Here is a 19,271-nt window from a genome sequence, read left to right as displayed (position 1 = left end):
AGACAACAGGACTATAGATATTTTGTGTAAGGGAGAGTATCCAGGGCACTGATCCGCACCAAATATCATGGAAGATAGTAAGTCCTTCAATATCGGCTGAAAAGTACCGCTCTGCGGTGCCACTGATGCGATCAAGATTATGACATAAAAGCAGCAGGAGAAAAAAACATCAGGCATTCGCCATGGCTTGCTTGTGCAGGTTTATGATTTATTCAATCATTCGGGCTTACATGTGCATAGGGGCTGGTGGGGAGGGAGAGGACGCTAAACACGTCCAACGACGACGGCCGTTTCGCACCCGTCTGGTGCTTCAGCTGAAGCACCAGATGGGTGCGAAACGGCCGTCGTCGTTGGACGTGTTTAGCGTCCTCTCCCTCCCCACCAGCCCCTATGCACATGTAAGCCCGAATGATTGAATAAATCAGAAACCTGCACAAGCAAGCCATGGTGAGTGCCTGATGTTTTTTTCTCCTGCTGCTTTTAGGACTATAAATATTTTGGCTACAGCAATGAACTAGGAATGCGTTACCAGCCCCACACCAGGGTATATAGGAGGAGGCAGTCCTCTGAGTGTATGTATAGGTCTAAGGTTTGCTACTTCAGTATTGCTGTAGGCTGCTGTTGTAGGTAGCTACTAGTTTCTGGCATACGTTGGAATACTTTGACTGCTGACATCATGTTGGTGTAATCGTCTACTTTTGCTGCATAGGCATGAGATATCTTCTGATGGTTAGAGGTTTTCAGCAAAACATGCTTGTTAATTTCCTGGACACTTGATTCTGCTGGCAGAGAACCTGTCTGTTGAGTCACCACCTCCACACCAAGCTGCTCAAAACAAGTTTCTTCTTCATCAAATGGTGATAGCTGCATGAGCAAAGTCTGTGAAGTACAGTAACAAAATTAGGGAAAGTGATCAAATGCAAAGTAAAGGAGTTTCCACCAATTATTCAAATCCCCAGCCCCATACCATAAATCTACTCAAACTGTTTTAAAGAATATGTAGCCAGATATGTACTGTGATACATAGAGGGTGAAGAAGCTGAAGAGTGAGTCAGTGGCCTTGTCCTGAAGAAGGGTTTGTAAGATTTATCGACCTTTACTTTCAACTTTCTTTCAAGCTGGTGTATGACCACTGTAGGCATTCAGCTCTTGTAGGCGATGGCAGGGATTCAGTAAAGAGGCACACACAGGTTTCCAGTCCAAAACGGTCAGTGTTTTATACACAAACATAAATGTACAGTCTTACCTCAGAGCAAGGATAGAAACGATAAAGTCCAGCTTGGCATACAGCACAGCAAAAAGTCCAGGACATACCAGTCCCTTAAGATATAGGTTTGCTTTTCCCTTCACAACAGACAGCGTGCTTCAGTTCTCCAGCCCAATCACCCACACACTGAAGTTCTGGCTGCCTATTTTTGCTGTGCTAATCATACACCTGTGCACATCAGGCGTTGCCTCAAAACCTGAACTAGCAGAGAAGATCCAAGCCAGGAATAAGATTTTCTCTGCTGTTCACCAGTGCAAAAAGTACATGCTAGGAGGAATATAGCTCCCATCAACCACTGCGTCACACCACATTAAAGTTCAATTGGTCATAAATCTGCTTAGAATGTGGTCCAGGAGAAGGGAGCTTAGTTCTATATACTGCCATCAGTCTAACACAGATTCACTGCTAACTCATTCTTGTGTGCTATGTACCGTACTACATAGAGGCTTTAGAAGCCAAAAAGTGTAAAAATTGTGCATAAAACTTCTAGACAAAAATACATACATTTGCACTGTATTTCCATCTTAAAATGTGTGCTTGTACAAACAAGCAACTTTGCTATTTACTGTTTACTAAAATTCTTATGGTGCTCAGTGTGACAATAGACATACTTCTTGATATTTAAATTGCACAACTAAGAAGGAAAAGTCAAGGATTTATGAAAATCACAATTGATAGATATGTTATTGATACAAGTAATGAAAAAATGGGCATATGAGCGCTGCATGCAGAAATATCTGCACTTAAACACCTTAGCTGCTATTAATGAGGTTATTAATAGTTATCTGAAGAATGTTCTGCCACGCTGAATGCACTTGGTCACGAAAATCATCAAGATCCGATGCTGGCAACTCCCTTTGTAATTGCTGACCGAGGACATCCCAGATGTGGAGAAAAAAATGTAAGCAGTTCTTCCTTGTTTGATGGCTTGTGACTATCCATCTTCCTCTTGATTACATTCCAGAGGTTTTCAATGGGGTTCAGGTCTGGAGATTGGGCTGGCCATGACAGGGTTTTGATATAGTGGTCCTTCATCCACACATTGATTGACCTAGCTGTGTGGCATTGCGTATTGTCCTGCTGGAAAAAACAGTCCTCAGATTTGGGGATCATTGCCTGAGCAGAAGGAAGCAACTGTTTTTCCAGGATAACCTTGTATGTGGCTTGATTCATACGTTGTTTGCAAAGTTTAATCTGCCCAATTCCAGCCTTGTTGAAGCATCCTCAGATCATCACCGATCCTCCACCAAATTTCACAGTGGGTGCAAGACACTGTGGCTTGTACGCCTCTCCAGGTTTCCGTCTAACCATTAGAGGAACAGGTGTTGGGCAAAGCTACAAATTAGACTCATCAGAGTATATTACCTTACTCTAGAAATTGGGCAGATTAAACTTTGCGAAAGACGCATGAATCAAGCCACATACAAGTTTATCCTAGAAAAACAGTTGGTTCCTTCTGCTCAGGCAGTGTTCCCCAACTCTGAGGACTGTTTTTTTCCAGCAGGACAATGTGCCATGCCACAAAGCTAGCTCAATCAATGTGTGGATGAAGGACCACCACATCAAAACCCTGTCATGGCCAACCCAGTCTCCAGACCTAAACCCCATTGAAAACCTCTGGAATGTAATCAAGAGGAAGATGGATAGTCACAAGCCATCAAACAAAGAAGAACTGCTTACATTTTTGCACCAGGAGTGGCATAAGGTCACCCAAAGGCAGTGTAAAAGACTGGTGGAAAGCACGCCAAGACGCATGAAAGCTGTGATTAAAAATCATGGTTATTCCACAAAATATTGATTTTCTGAACTCTTCCTGAGTTAAAAAAGATTAGTATTGTTATTTCTAAATGATCATGAACTTGTTTTCTTTGCATTATTTCAGGTCTGAAAGTAATGCATTTCTTTGTTATTTTGACAAATTCTCATTTTCATTCTCATTTAACAATTCTCATTGTTATTTTTCTCATTTTCAGAAAATAAATACAAAATGTATTGCTTGGAAATTCGGAGACATGTTGTCAGTAGTTTATAGAATAAAGGAACAATTTACATTTTACTCAAAAATATACCTATAAAGAGGAAAATCAGAAAAACTGACAATTTTACAGTGGTCTCTTAATTTTTGCCAGAGCTGTATATGGCGCTGTGTACTTATAATAGCTCATTTTGCTTTTCTACCAGTAAATCCTTCTCTTTTCTCTATGTAGAAATAGGAAGTCTCTTGTCCCTGCATGAATCATTCCACTTTTAACACTAGAAGTCCCAGGAATTTCGAGCTCCATAGGGTTCCAATGGTAGAAATGTTAAATGACCCCTCTCTGGGACTTCTAGTGTTAAATGCATGACTGAGCTGCTCCCTATTCCCTTATTCAGGGACTTAGTGTCGACTTGTGTAGGGAAAAGAGACTTCCTGTTTCTACATAGAGCTTAAAAGGGTTCAGCTAGTCAAATTTTAATCATGTGATGTCATAGACCTAACGAAAAAAAATAAGAATTACGGTAATTGGGTAGAAGGGAAAAATGGGCAATTGTTAACACACTGTGCTAGATAATATGACTGCAATATACAGTATTATGAGGATAAAAACTTTGATGGGAGTGTTTATTTGATCTTCCCTAGATGCAATCATTGGTAATACATCATACAGGAACTAATTCTTCCTGTATTCTATACAAATCCAAATGTAATCCGAGTAATACAGACATCTATTAGGATTTCAGATAATCTATGGGTACACTATTACAACTCCTTTCTAATAGATCTATAGTATGTCTGTGGGTATGAGGACTAAATGTGTCCCTCCTCGCTTATATAAAGCATTACTGGTTCAAATATATCTCAATCACTTATACAATAAGTAATTACATTTATATGCAGCTGGTTTGTGTTCATACCTTTCTGCCGGCTGCTTGATTGATCTTGAAAATGTGGCTATGTTTTGGATTCGGAATTTCTGGAAAATACCATTTCTTGGCTCTGTTTAAATATTTAAATCACAAATATGACAATATTTCCAGAAAATGTTGGTGTTTGAATATTGCAGATTATGGCACCAATTCATCAAAGCTTTTATGCCGCCAAAAAAGTGGTGTAAAAATTTGAAAAGTTGCAAAATGTTGGCGCAACTCGGAGTTGCCCAAAATGTTGTGACTTTTGGCATTTCCATGTCTGTTTCTCTAACTGGGGTGGGACGGGGGCACAGCGGAGGCATGGCGTCACAGTTTGTCTACTTGAATGGCTGTGGGGTTATCTATGCCAAAAATTTTCTAACTAGAGTAAGACTCCTGGTGTAGTACAAGGAGGTGCACGTCACTCGTCAGATTCTCCATATTCATGAAGAGGTGTGTACGTCTTCATGAATCAGGGGCGTCTAACTGCAACATGCCCCCTCATCAACACCGGCGAGAAAATCTTCAGACTTGATGAATTGGGGTAAAATGGTTTATTAATTGCAATTTTGTTTCATTTGATCCATAACCTTCATTGATCAAACACAGTTGACATTGTAGCCATGGCATACCTACCTGTGAGCTGTGTAAGCAAAGCCTCGGACTAGTATGGCAACAGTGATGACTAGTCCAACACAAGTCACAATTATAATGATTCGTAATTCGGCTCCATCTGTTCAAAGAAAGAGAAAATAGAGACATCCAAGTATTAGGTCTTTTTGTACCAATGATTGCATTAAAACAACTGATGTCTTCAGCAAGGCAACAACCATAGGTCCACCGTCTTACATAGCTACATGTACACTTGCACTGGTTGACTATGCTTTGTTGTCCAGTTAGCTGTGCAGATTTTCCTTGGTCTTGGTCAAGGCTGTATTTGGAGTTCATGCTGCCCTAGGCACTGTCAGTGGTGGCGCCCCCTTCTGATCAGTCAGACTTAGGGCTCGTGCACACATTGCGTAATAGCATGCATTTATGCTGCGTTCTGCACTGCAGCGTAAATCCATGCGTACTGCGTCCCCAGCACAATCTATGAAGATTGTGCATAATCCGTGCACACGTTGCTTTTTTGAACGCAGCGATTTGGATGCTAAAATTTTGACCCAAATCTGTGCTTTCAAAAATGCAGCATGCCAATTAATTTGTGCACTTTGGATGCAGCTCCCATTCTGTCTATGGGAGAGGTAGCATCCTGAGTGCATGAAATCGTCTTCTATTCTGCAGACACACTGCATCCATTACACAGTGTTTCTGCAGCAATTTGAAGTGCACGTGTGCTGTCAAATCGCTGCAGAAATTTCAGCATTTACGTGCTCAGGAGCCCTAAGGGTATGTGCACATAGCAATTTTTTTCTTTTTCCAGATAGATCCGCTCTGTAACCTGCCCGAAAAAACAATAAATTGTAAAAGAAATTAACGCATATACTGCAATGTAAAACCGACTTGCTGTTCATATTCAGTCTTTGGAGTTCTTTTTAACCGCGTCAGGTTTCCTCAGACATGAAGCAGTTAAGAGTGAAGAGTCCATTATATGGGCAGCTTCTGATACTAGTTTATTAAGAAAATGAAATAAAAAACGGAAGCTAAAAGATGTTGGAAAAAAACGACCAAGAAGCAAAAAAAAAAGTTGCTTGAGGACAAAATGACGACTGTCCTTAAGTGTCTTATATCTGAATAACTCAGGGGGTTCACAGACATCTACAAGACCTCGTGTGCACATGCCCTGAGGGTGCCCATAGCCTTCAGATAGTAGTTAAGACCTCCATACACATTAACCAAAAATTTTCTAAACCTGCCAATATCAACCAGTTCTGCTGACAGTCCAATGTGTCTGGGGGCTCTAACTCAGTATTGTCGGGGGAATAAGGATCTAGCATGTCCGATTACGGAGTGTAGATGCTATTGTCCTCTGAATGATAAGCTACTGCCGGGATATCTAGCAACAGCTCTAATAGAGAACACAGGAACACTTGGCAGAATGAGTGCTCCTGTATATGGGAGAGCTGAGCAAGATAGCTGCCAGTCGAAAGATCAGACTATAGTGTATTGCTTATTCAGCTGACTGACATGCAGATAGCTGTATTTTTAGTCCAGCACACTGACCCTATGTTTTAGGATAACAGTAAGGTAAAGATTACAACATCCACATAACTATACCCTGAAAACCCCGCCGTCTGCTATGCTCTGTTCACCACTTTATATAGCCAGGAGCCTATCTGTCCAGACCTGCAGATTTTTAGTCGCATATAGAGAGGCATTTACGGTTAGGTTCCCGAATAATAAGAGATTACCTTGTCGTGGTTTTCGGGCACAATTGCATTGATCAATGCATTTTCTAAATATCTCTTCTATTTCAAATATCCTTAGCAGTTATGCAATTTTCATTTTTCATGTTTTCCATTTTTTCCAGTAAGCCAAATGTTTTTTTCATTGTTTTAATATTCCTATAGCGGTTATGCTTTACTAATATTTCCTTATAATCCAGTGTGTCCACACATATCCTGTCCACCGCCATTAACTTGAGAATGGCGGCAGCTATAGGCATAGAAGTGGTGTCTAAGTATAGTAAAGTAGCCATGCGCTCTGCAATGAAACCACATATAGCGCCACCTGGTGAAAAACAACAGAGTTAGCATTTTTATCTCGAAAACGTAACGAGATAGAGAAAAAAAAGGGAATTATGAAGTTGTAGGGCATCATCAATTCAATACGAATCGACACCTTGAATACAGAAATGCTATGATTAGAACGTGTAAAACTCACAAGGCTCTGGACGTGAAGCGATACCTCATGGAGACCTTCCTACAAGTCTTTGGGTATGATGGCTGTGTGGTGTGGCCTCCACGCTCACCTGACCTGACCCCATTGGACTTCTTTCTGTGAGGTCACATAAAACAGCAGGTGTATGCGACCCCTCCACCAACATTGCAGGACATACGACGACGTATCACAGATGCTTGTGCAAACGGGTCACCTACCATATTGCACAATGTGCAGCAAGATACAGTATGCTGTCCAGAGTCCAGATGTGCATTGCAGCTGACGGTGGCCACTTTGAGCATCAAAGTTAAATGAGCGCCATATGCGTGACCAGCATTCAATGTTTTGGGTGGGTCATGGATTTCATATCATAGCATTTCTGTATGCAAGGTGTCGATTCGTATTGAATTGATGATGCCCTGCAACTTTGTATTTCACTTTTTTTCTCTCTCGTTCTGTTTTCGAGATAAAAATGCTAACGCCGTTGTTTTCCACCAGGTGGCGCTATAGGTGGTTTCATTGAGTTCATTGACACCACTTCTATGTGTGCCACCCTGGCAAAACCAGGGTGTCACAGAGGTCTGCATCCATTTTTTTGGTGCAGATCTCACTCTCCCTTGGAGAGTTTCCAACACAGATACACACCAGCCAATCAGGCCCTACTCACCCCCTCCCCAGGAAAAAGGGAGGGGGCGAGAGGAGCTTAGAAAGGGCAGAGCATTGTTTGAGCTGCGTTCAGTCTGCAGGAGGAGAGAAGTCTGGAAGCAGCTCCTGTGTGGAGCTAGGAAAAGAGGCAGTAAGGGCCTCAGGAATAGGCCAGCCGCTTGTAGGACCCGAAGTGGACCGGGAGAGGGTAGTGGCCCCCTGGTGCCGACTGTCAGGACCCAGTCCGGACCTGTGTACGAAGCAGACACAGACCTCAGGCAGGAGAAGAGCACCTGAATTACACACACAGGTGTGGGACCCGTCCTCACAGCATCCGTGGGCACCATTTACCAGCAACTTGGTTAATTCCTGGACTCGTGTCAGTTATTGCTTTATACTGTGAGTACTCCTGCACCACCCGGTCCAAGCCGTGGACTGCATCCGTCACTCCCCAATCCACTACACCGGGGTCCCGGGACATCAACACCCTACCCGTGGAGGGAAAATCACCACCTTGCTACCCATCACCATCCCCGGGATTCTTTGACTGGCAGCGGCGGTGCTCCATTACCTCACCGCACACCACGGGTGGCGCCACGGATCATAGACTTACAAATTCCCCTGTACATAATCCCCCTTTTTGGTTGGGGAGCCTGGGATCACAGACCGGGTCACGCCACCGTGATACCTACAGAAGTGACCCCTTGGCCCGGTTCTGAGTACCCCCTATCCCTGGGCGACACAACTTCTGGTGTCACAAACAGGATACTTACCCATCCACTTACCTGGAGGAAGTGCGCCTTATTCTGGACTCAGCGGTGCTCCGCTGCAAAATTTTCAGAAGTCCGCCATTTTAGCCGCCATGTTAGGCGCCAAAAACAACAGCTTGGCGCCTTCTTCCCCAAGCGGTGGGCGCGAAAAAGAGGCTCCACCCCCTGGGAACGCGGGCGGAAGTGAAGCTCCGGAGGACCGGAAGTGAAAGGAAAACTTTAAAAGTTGCTAGAAGGACTGCTCCTGAGTACCAAGGGGAGCAGCAAGAAGGCGGAGTCTGCGACATGTAACCAGGACTGTAAAGGCAGGGACACCAGAACTTTGACTAATTCCATTCCTGGACAAGCGAGCCGCAACTCCAATGACATCTCACATGGCTCTGGCAGTCTGCCCGCCCGCAACGGTGATGACGTTGGCTCCGGCAGTCTGCCCGGCCGCAACAGAGATGAAGTCGGCTCCGGCAGTCCGCCCGGCTGCAGCAGAGGCGACACCCGACCGGAAGTCTGCCCCAGATGCGGCGCCAGCCGCTCCCAGGTACCCCGTCCCGGCTGTGGAACAGCGGGAGTGCACCTGCAGAGAGGAGGAGCAGGCCACTGAGCGATGGGGCCCTCGGCAGTTAGCGGGGCCGGTTGTAGCCGGCGCCGAGGGCATCCGAGTGGGCCTGGCTCCTGAGCAGGAGGCAGAGCACGGAACCCATGCCCCGTACTGGGAGTGGTGGCAGCAGCAGCGGTAGCAGAACATGGACGGCTACCCGCAAGTTGACAGTTTAAAGGTTTTAAGTTAAAAGTGACTGCCCATCACCTTTGTTGAACCTCCCCACGGTCCCTGGGTGAGGCCATCCGGAATTCCGGGTGGAAGGTGGTAGAGGCCTGTCGTTCTTGTTGAACCCCTCTGGTGGGAACATGTGTGACATTTCGGTGTCACTGGGGACCCTAGGTGGAGGACGATGGGCAGTTAACTGTTTTGGTAGCGAAACCCGGCTACCCCTTTTGCCCTGTTATGCCCCACCAGGACTGTAGCACAACATGGAGTGGACTGTCAGAGAAGTAGCCTGTGATGAAGGTGGCCGAGGTCCAGTTACCGTGAGGACCGTGACCTGTTTGTTGCTGTGGACTGGTGGGAGGTGGGCTATGGGCGCCGTAACGTTTAAGACTTTAAAAGTTTGAGCAAACGTACCTCCCGATGCGGGAAGATGCATGTTTGTAATATTTAACTTTTCTTTTTCCCGTTAAATAATAAATGCTGATAGCTGGACAGCCCGCGGACGTTCTGTATTTAACCAAGGGGGTGTGTGCCACCCTGGCAAAACCAGGGTGTCACAGAGGTCTGCATCCATCTTTTTGGTGCAGATCTCACTCTCCACTTGGGGAGTTTCCCACACAGATACACACCAGCCAATCAGGTCCTACTCACCCCCTCCCCAGGAAAAAGGGAGGGGGCGAGAGAAGCTTAGAAAGGGCAGAGCAGAGTTTGCGCTGTGTTCAGTCTGCAGGAGGAGAGAAGTCTGGAAGCAGCTCATGTGTGGAGCTAGGAAAAGATGCAGTAAGGGCCTCAGGAATAGGCCAGCCGCTTGTAGGACCCGAAGTGGACCGGGAGAGGGTAGTGGCCCACCGGTGCTGACTGTCGGGACCCAGTCCGGACCTGTTTACGAAGCAGACACAGACCTCAGGCAGGAGAAGAGCACCTGAATTACACACATGGGTGTGGGACCCATCCTCACAGCATCCGTGGGAACCATTTACCAGCAACTTGGTTAATTCCTGGACTCGTGTCAGTTATTGCTTTATACTGTGAGTACTCCTGCACCACCCGGTACAAGCCATGGACTGCACCTGTCACTCCCCAATCCACTACACCGGGGTCCCGGGACATCAACACCCTACCCGTGGAGGGAAAATCACCACCTTGCTGCCCATCACCATCCCCGGGATCCTTTGATCGGCAGCGGCGGTGCTCCATTACCTCACCGCACACCACGGGTGGCGTCACGGATCATAGACTTACAAATTCCCTTGTACATAATCCCCCTTTTTGGTTGGGGAGCCTGGGATCACAGACCGGGTCACGCCACCGTGATACCTACAGAAGTGACCACTTGGCCCGGATCTGAGTACCCCCTATTCCTGGGCGACACATATGCCTATAGCTGCCGCCGTTCTCATGTTAATGATGGTGGACAGGATATGGGTGGACACACTGTATAGTGTTTAGTGTGCAGCTTTAACACTGATACTGTCACCTCTGCTGGAGAGGTGACACTAATACTGGTGCCTCTGCAGGAGAGATGACATTGATACTGGCTCCTCTGCAGGAGAGATGACACTGATACTGGTGCCTCTGCAGGAGAGATGACACTGATACTGGTGCCTCTGCTAGAAGGATGACTCTGATGCAGGCACCTCTGCAATAGAGATGATACTGATACTGGCGCCTCTGGTGGAGAGATGACACTGATACTGGCTCCTCTGCAGGTGACAATGCTCCTGACTCCTGTAGAGTTATCAGTCTGACTCCAGTACCTAGCACTAGCACAAGTAAAAGAAGGAGAGAGTCTGCTGCTATGTTTGAGAATTAGTCAAATAGGCCAGTTAAAAGGGAACCTGTCACCACTTTTTTGGCTTATAATCTGCGGCCACCACCACCGGGTTCTTATATACAGCATTCTAACATGCTGCATATAAGAGCCCAGGTCGCTGTGAGAACATAAAAGACACTTTATAATACTTACCTAACGATCGCGTGGTTGGCCATATGGGCATCTCCGTTGTCCGCTGCCGGCGCCGCCTCTTTGGCCATCTTTGTTCTCCTTCTCTAGCCGCGGTGCATGACGCGTCCGACGTCATACACACTCGCCGGCATTAGAATGCTGTATATAAGAGCCCGGTGGTGGCCGCAGCTTATACGTCAAAAAAGTGGTGACAGGTTCCCTTTAACAGCCTGGATCAGCTTGTCTAAATGAGCCATTAACCAAGGAGCAACCAATGCCCATGCCACTGTGATGAAAACCACTACCAGTATTATGAGAATGTCTTCCATAACCATGAGCACATGGCTATACTACATGACTACATGACTACATGGCTACAGTCACTGTCTGATGGCAGGAGCCACATGTCTACACTTTAATTCATGCATGCAGCATAGTAAACATTGCCAGGGGCTCGGGCAGCATTGGCACAGGAGGATTGGTAAGGCGACTCTTACTTATTCCATGATTTTATACCATTAGCAGCCGCTGTTTATAAAAGATGTAATTGGAAAACTTTAGTATGCATGAAAGAAAAGTAAAACTAAAGAAAGCTGAGTTTAGAAAAAGAGTCACCAAGAATTATAATTGTTTGTGTAAAAAAAAATCTAAATCTAATCACAGAGAAATGGACACTAATAAAAATGTCTATTTATTATATATTAAAATGGATAATCCTAAATCTTCCCTCCCCCCAAAAAAAAACACCCCAAAACAACCCAGTGTGTATCACAAAACCAATTAGGACAAAGAGAGAGAAGAGAGAGACTTTCTTCTGACCAGCAGTGAATTTACATATGAGCATCCGTCGCTGTCCGTTTTTTCGATGTACACAAAAAAGGTTACAGTGGACATCATCTACGTGCGATGGACAAACATTTTTCTACGGATCCATCGAACAACGGATCAAACGTGAGGCCATCCGTCATAATCCGTCGCTAATACAAGTCTATGAAAAAAACCCGAATGCAGCGCTGGATCCTTTTTTTTTTAAAAAAAAAACTCAACGGATTGTGACTGATGGCAAAAAACTGATGTGTGAAAGGGGCCTACCCTGTCCCTCAGCAGAGTTGTCACCACCCAATTTGCACCAAAAGTCAACCTTGGTTACAGGAATAGATGGGTGACAAAAACTGTAAAGTGGTCCCTCAAAGTGAGAAGATATACCACCACCCACTATTCATAAATATCTGTATGGATATGCTGATCCATATTAAACATAAGACCAATTCACAAAAAGGATCAGAGATAAAATATAAAATAAAGTCTTTATTATGATATATTTTAAAATTAAAGGGTGAGGTGTAATAACAGAAAAGGTACACAAGGTGGCATACCAGAGCAGCAGAAAGATGTATAAGTGCTAGTTACAAATAAAGAAGCCCACAGAAAAAAACAATCACAGGTACTGTAATAAATAGCAGGTAGATACATTAGAGTATAATAGCATGGAGTTTCAGTGATAGCCTTTGTCGGGGGGTGGGGGGGGTGGCGACATACCGGCAAGGTAAGTCATTAAATACAAGGTCACAGCCAATAGTCGATCGTGTATGGCGCATGTGTCGTGCACCTCGACGCAGAGCGCGAACAGCAAAGCGCGTCATCACGTGGATATACAAGGCTGTCCCAACGTGAGTCACAGCACCACGTGATGCGATGACGCCGACGGGGAAGGCTCCTGAATCCGGACGATACAGATACGCCTACTGACCGTGCACTGCCCGGAGACAGCGCATGTGCACTGATCTATGGCACCAAAGAAAGAGAGTATGTGTAACACAAATGGGTCTTCCAGAGATCACGGCGTATGTTATAAAAGTAGAATAAATATTAGTTTGTGTATTTTTTATATTATGCAATAACATGTAGATTACAAAAGAATCACACTGCAAGAGCCTGGTTTTTAAGAAATGGTTTCATAATGAGGATGAAAGGAATCTCTTTCCTTCAGATGTGGAACAGGAATCCATCAGAATTCTTGAAGAACTGGCACAAGAACATACATTAGGAGATATGGGTAAGATACCAGAAACGATTTAAGCAAAAGTCTCAAAAATGTCCCCTTCTGGCCTCTTGCCCAGCAGTGGATCTTTTTGTAAAATTGGTATCAGAAGATTTTGGCAGAATATCAAAAGACATTTCCAGAGATAATATGTCGTTGGAGGAGAGACAGAGCCTTAATCGACTTAAACAAGTCTCAGGTATCCTATTCAAACCAGCAGATAAGGGGGGCAATAGCGTCCTTTGGCCTCAAAGGATGTACGAAACTGAAGCATATAGACAATTGAGAGATGCTCAATGTTATAAGAGGTTGACCTTTAACCCTTTAAACTCTTACAGAGCCATTCTAACAGGCATTTTGGAGAAAGCCGTCATGTCGGGACAAATTACAAAGGAATTATCGCAGGCTTTTAATGTCTCCAATCCGATCATGCCTACTACCATGTATTTTTTACCCAAAAAACATAAGAATCAAGAAAATCCACCAGGTAGGCTATTGTATGTAGGTAGGCAGGTAAGTAGCCTATTGTGTCTGGTGTGGGAGGTTTATTGGAGAATGCATGTCAATTTATTGATCACCACTTGAAGAAATTCGTGGAAAATGTACCATCTTATCTCCAAGATACCTCAGATATTTTGAGGAAACTTGATGAGGTTTATATTGACGAGGACATGCTCCTGGTGGCATGTGATGTAGAGGCTCTCTACACTTCCATCCGTCATCAAGATGGCATAAGAGCTACTTCCTTTTACCTGCAGACAAGTAACATGGAGAACGGTTTTGTGAAATTTCTTATAGAGTTATTGGAATTCACATTGACGCGTAATTTTTTTACCTTCAATGATATTTTTTACCTACAGCTCCAATGAACAGCGATGGGGGCGGTTTGTGCCCCTTCGTATGCAAACTTATTCCTGGGGCTGTGGGAGAGGGAATTGTTCCTCTCTGAGAATGATGTGTCAATGGATCGGGTAATTCTTTGGACCCGGTACACTGACAATATTTTTATCATTTGGAAAGGTAATGCTGATGAACTCAAAACATTTTTTGAAGCTTTGAACATGAATCGTTATAATCTCCACTTTACATACAAATAAGATTCAAAAGAGATAGACTTTTTGGGTCTTTTGGTGAAACGAGATCAGAGAAATCAACTTCAAACGGACATGTTCAGAAAAGGAATGGCGGTAAATTCCTTACTGCACACAACTTCATCACACCCCCCACAGATGTTCAAGGGTATCCCCATGGGACAATTTTTGCGTCTGAGGAGAGTATTTTCTATTGATTCCGACTTTAGGAAACAAGCGCATCTGATGAAAAAGAGATTTTTTTGAACGACGTTACAGCAGGAGAAATGTTAATTTGTCTTGCTCTAGAGCAGGTAATAGTAATAGACAAACACTGCTGTATAAGAAACCGAATAAACAAATCAAAGAACAGGTCAGATTTATCATGACATTCCACTCACAATGGAATGAAATGAGGAAATGTATGGAAAAATTCTGGCCTATCATACGTTCAGATCCATTACTAAGACAATATCTTTCGCCAAACGTCAGCATTACAGCTAGACGTAGTAGGAATCTGAAGGATATGTTGGTATTTAGTCATTACCAACTTACCAAAATTACTATTTTTGATCTTCAGACATGACCGAGTTGGGGTTGTTTTCCATGTGGAAAATGCATGGCGTGTTCTAATATAGAGCACGCTACACATTTTCCAGACTCCAGTGGATCAGTGACATATACCATCACGCACCATATTACGTGCACTACAGTAGCTGTGATATATTACGCTACTTGTCCTTGCAGAAAGATTTACGTGGATCTTACTACCCGTGCTTTGAAAGTACGGGTAAGAGAACACGTCCGAGACATTATCGCAGCTGACAAAGAAGAGGATGTCGAGTCACTGAGGACAATTCCAAGACATTTAAAAAAATGTCATGAATGTGACTCGACACTATTACGTGTTTGTTGTATTGACTACATCACCGCAGATATTCGTGGAGGGAATGTGGCTAAGAAACTGTCCCAATGTGAAAGCCGCTGGATATGGACTCTAAATACCATTCACCCGAAAGGATTAAACGAGAATTTAAGCTTTGCACCTTTCTTGTGAATTTTAGTTTGTTGGTCTTGTACTTCTGTTTTTATCCTTCTGATCATATTTATACTTGGCATGGTTATCTCTGTGGTTTAAAGTAGAGATTTGATTGTTTTAATTTTTGTTTTTGTTTTAATCTGTTTCTAATGTATATATTTTGGTTCTTCCCAGTAGTTTATGTCGTCTAATTATATTTCGGATTGACTATCGTCTAGTCATGTATGGATTTCAAGATACAATTGGACACGTGTCTTCATGTAGGATTCATGGATCAACTTCGGATTGTTGTATAAATTATTCTCTTTATATGGCTTTCATAATTTGTAATTGTTGCTGTTTGCACCTCAGTGTATTTAGTACGATGTTGTGTGTCGGTCTAGTGTATGTTACATGTTCCTGTATCTGTTTTTAGCATTTTATCTATTTATCTCATCACTTTCAGCACTTGACACAGCATATGTTTTCATATTTCATATATATATTTATTTTTTCACATTCATATGCACACATATTTATTCATTTCACATATGTCCTTGCTATCATATTCACAATTTTCTTATATTTTAATATAAATAAACTCACATATATATTCCATACACTTTCACATACATTTTCATGCAATGTACACAAGTGTTTTTTAAAAAATATTTATTCAAAATCACGTATAAATTTATTTTATTTACATATATATATTTTCTGATTGTATATTTATTCTTGTATATGTATTATATTTTTCCATATATTGATTCGGCAGGGTGATTCTTTTTAATCTACATCTTATTGCATAATATAAAAAAATACACAAACTAATATTTATCCTACTTTTATAACATACGCCGTGATCTGTGGAAGACCCATTTGTGTTATAGATTCTCTCTTCCTCTGGTGCCATAGATCAGTGCGCATGCGCTATCTCTGTGCAGTGCGCGGTCAGTGGGCGTATCTGTATCATCCGGATTCAAGAGCCCTCCCCGTCGGCATCATCGCATCACGTGACTTTTGTCACTTGGTGCTGTGACTCACTTTGGGACGGCCTTATATATCCACGTGATGATGACGCACTTTCCTGTCCGCGCTCTGCGCCGAGGTGCACGGCGCATGCGCAATACACGATCGACTATTGGCTGTGACCTCGTATTTAATGACTTACCTTGCCGGTATGTCACCACGCCCCCCTGACGAAGGCTATCACTGAAACGCGCGTTGGATGGGACTTGGCACCATTCCAGCAGTAAGTATGTGCCGTTTGTATTACCTTTATGCTTGCCACAGTTTTTTATTTTATGTCACAATGACTTGCATGCTATTATGCTCTAATGTATCTACATGTTATTTATAACGGTACCTGTGATTGTTTTTTTTCTGTGGGCTTCTTTATTTGTCACTGGCACTTATACATCTTTCTGCTGCTCTGGTATGCCACCTTGTGTACCTTTTCTGTTATTAAACCTCACCCTTTAATTTTAAAATATATCATAATAAATACTATTTATTTTATATTTTGTCTCTGATCCTTTTTGTGAATTGGTCTTTTGTCACCACCCAAGGTCGGTCCAAGAGAGGTCATATACCATATAAAGTTTTTTTTGTTTTTTTTTAAATCAATTATATATTACATGTATCAAGGAGGGCAGATATACCGCTTTGTTTCCCAGCTGATAATTGTATAGCATGTATCTCTCTTGTAACATACATGCAATACCCAGATAATAACTAGATATCAAGGAACCAACGCGTTTCTCCTCATAGATTGGAGGATCCTCAGGGGTTTTATGATTGCTACAGTCCAAAATGATGTCACAAATTAACTACAGACCATATTATGTGAACCTAAACAGTACCGATGAGTCCATACAGATGCGGTGTAATATAATTTCTCAGATAATTAGGATTTGCTTAGTTTTGCCATTTCCCCATGTGGGATGGGACCAGAAACATACTGTAACTTCACTTTTTATTCTGGATGTGCTTCATTCAAATTTGTCCTGTCACTGCTGTAAATAAGGCAGCAGTCCTAAAGGGAGTGCACGAGATCCGAATATATTGAATACATCATGGTACCTGTTCCACAGGAACTACTGATAAAGTGAGGGGACTAAGTATACTAGTACAGTGTCCATTTTAGGACATGATCATATATCAGTGTCAAAAATCAGAAATACCTTTTTTGATCACTGACAACTGACACCTGATCACTGACAACTGATCACTGACAACTGACCACTGATCACTGACAACTGATAAGTGATCACTGACACCTGATCACTGACACCTGACACCTGATCACTGACACCTGATCACTGACACCTGATCACTGACACCTGATCACTGACACCTGATCACTGACAACTGACACCTGATCACTGACACCTGATCACTGACACCTGATCACTGACATCTGATCACTGACTACTGACTACTGATTACTGACTAGTGACAAGTGATCACTGACTAGTGACAAGAGTTCACTGACTAGTGATCACTGGCTAGTGACAAGTGACTAATCTTCAGATTTCCAGGCCTTTGCCTGACACTTATTTTTTTTCTTTCTAGGGAGTATATCTGGATCCAGAAAGGAAAACTGAAGAATTTAGAAAGGACCATGATACTGATTAGAGTTAGATTATAGGACTATCGGTATATTATATTTGGTGTCTTATGTGTCATCACACACTGACTATACAGAACAAAATCTGGACTCTGTATTATGGCATCCTGTTAGGTCCCCTTCACACGTCAGTGATTCTGGTACGTATGTTACTGTTTTTATACGTACCAGAATTACAGACATATGTAGACCCATTAAAATCAATGGGTCTGCGCACACATCAGTGATTTCTCACTGACGTGTTTCTGCGTGTCTGTGTGCACCATATGAAGACAAGTCCATTTTTTTTGGCATCACTGATGTCCCAAGGACCACACAGTGGTGTGATCTGTGAAACACGTACCAGTAACATCACGTATATTTAAATTAAAAAGCATTTTAAACTCACCTGTCCCCAGCAATGCTGTCTTCAGCCGCTGCTGTCTGCTGCTTCCAGGCCGGCTAATTATGCTCATACATATGCTCTGCTCCGCCAACACAGAAGTAGCAGCAGAGGGGAGACAGCGGCAGCTGGAGACAGCATCGCAGGAGATCTCAGCACCACGGAGAGCAGGAGCGTGGACAGGTGAGTATAAGTGCCTGATCTCCAGGTATTATCACAGATAACACACAGAGATCACACGTGTGCCCAAATCACGGCACACGGAGGGACATACGTACCTTTAACACGTCAGTAAAAAACGTGTGTGCTTTTAACTGACGTGTGAAAGAGGCCTTACAGCCATTTCTCTGTTTTCCTATACGGAAAGTTGAAATGTGAGATGACATCCCATGCATAAAGAATCCCTATCCATCTACTTGTTCAGCAGTATGTTACATTTTGGCATCTGGGCATTGCACTGCTAGAACCTGAACCTTGGATTAGTCTACATACAAGTTGAAGGTCTCTATGTGGCCTTAATATTTGGTGGGATCCAGGTCTGGAGAGCTGTTGTCATCCTATTAGATAGATAAGAATGAATGTATGTATTGTAGAAATGTCTCCTATCATGTTCCCCATTTTGTTATTATGTCCACATCCTGGTCCCCATCTTAGACATCATAACAAATGTGCACTTTTTTGTTTAATTTACACATTGAAACCATAGGAAAAATGACACTACAGCTACAGAGATGACCGTCTGATAGCCCAGCTTGACTACCCATCTCTACTGAAGACCCTTTCAGCTTTTTGAGAGTTGGGTGGAGGACATCATCTCTGAAACTAGGGTCCCAAAGCTGCACACCAACAGTTTGAGCAGGACACTTAGGACTCTTAGAAGAGTCAATGCCCTGAGACCATAGGGGGCTCAAAGCCCCCTCTCTTCGAGGATGATTTCATTTTTCAGGGATTAGAAGTGGTCTTTGTGGTGGGATGCAGGTCTGAAGAGCTGTTGTCATCCTATTAGATAGATAAGAATGAATTTATGTA

At 43.2% G+C, this 19,271-nt stretch overlaps 1 protein-coding gene across 1 annotated transcript in view; it reads right to left on the bottom strand.

Annotated features, from left to right (window-relative positions):
* Positions 1 to 474: 474 nt before the first annotated feature.
* LOC142255883 (interleukin-6 receptor subunit beta-like) overlaps positions 475 to 19,271 on the bottom strand; it is a 65,503-nt gene continuing 46,706 nt past the window's right edge. Inside the window, exons 10-12 of the mRNA XM_075327362.1 lie at positions 4,793 to 4,889; positions 4,163 to 4,244; positions 475 to 879 (exon numbers count right to left, since the gene is read on the bottom strand). Of these exons, the coding sequence (XP_075183477.1) occupies positions 595 to 879; positions 4,163 to 4,244; positions 4,793 to 4,889 (464 nt within the window). The 3' untranslated portion in view covers positions 475 to 594. The remainder of the gene's footprint in view (positions 880 to 4,162; positions 4,245 to 4,792; positions 4,890 to 19,271) is intronic.

This window comes from Anomaloglossus baeobatrachus, chromosome 1 (assembly GCF_048569485.1).
Source record: "Anomaloglossus baeobatrachus isolate aAnoBae1 chromosome 1, aAnoBae1.hap1, whole genome shotgun sequence".
Classification (NCBI taxonomy): Eukaryota; Metazoa; Chordata; class Amphibia; order Anura; family Aromobatidae; genus Anomaloglossus; species Anomaloglossus baeobatrachus.
This window is presented reverse-complemented; position numbering and strand designations above follow the sequence as displayed.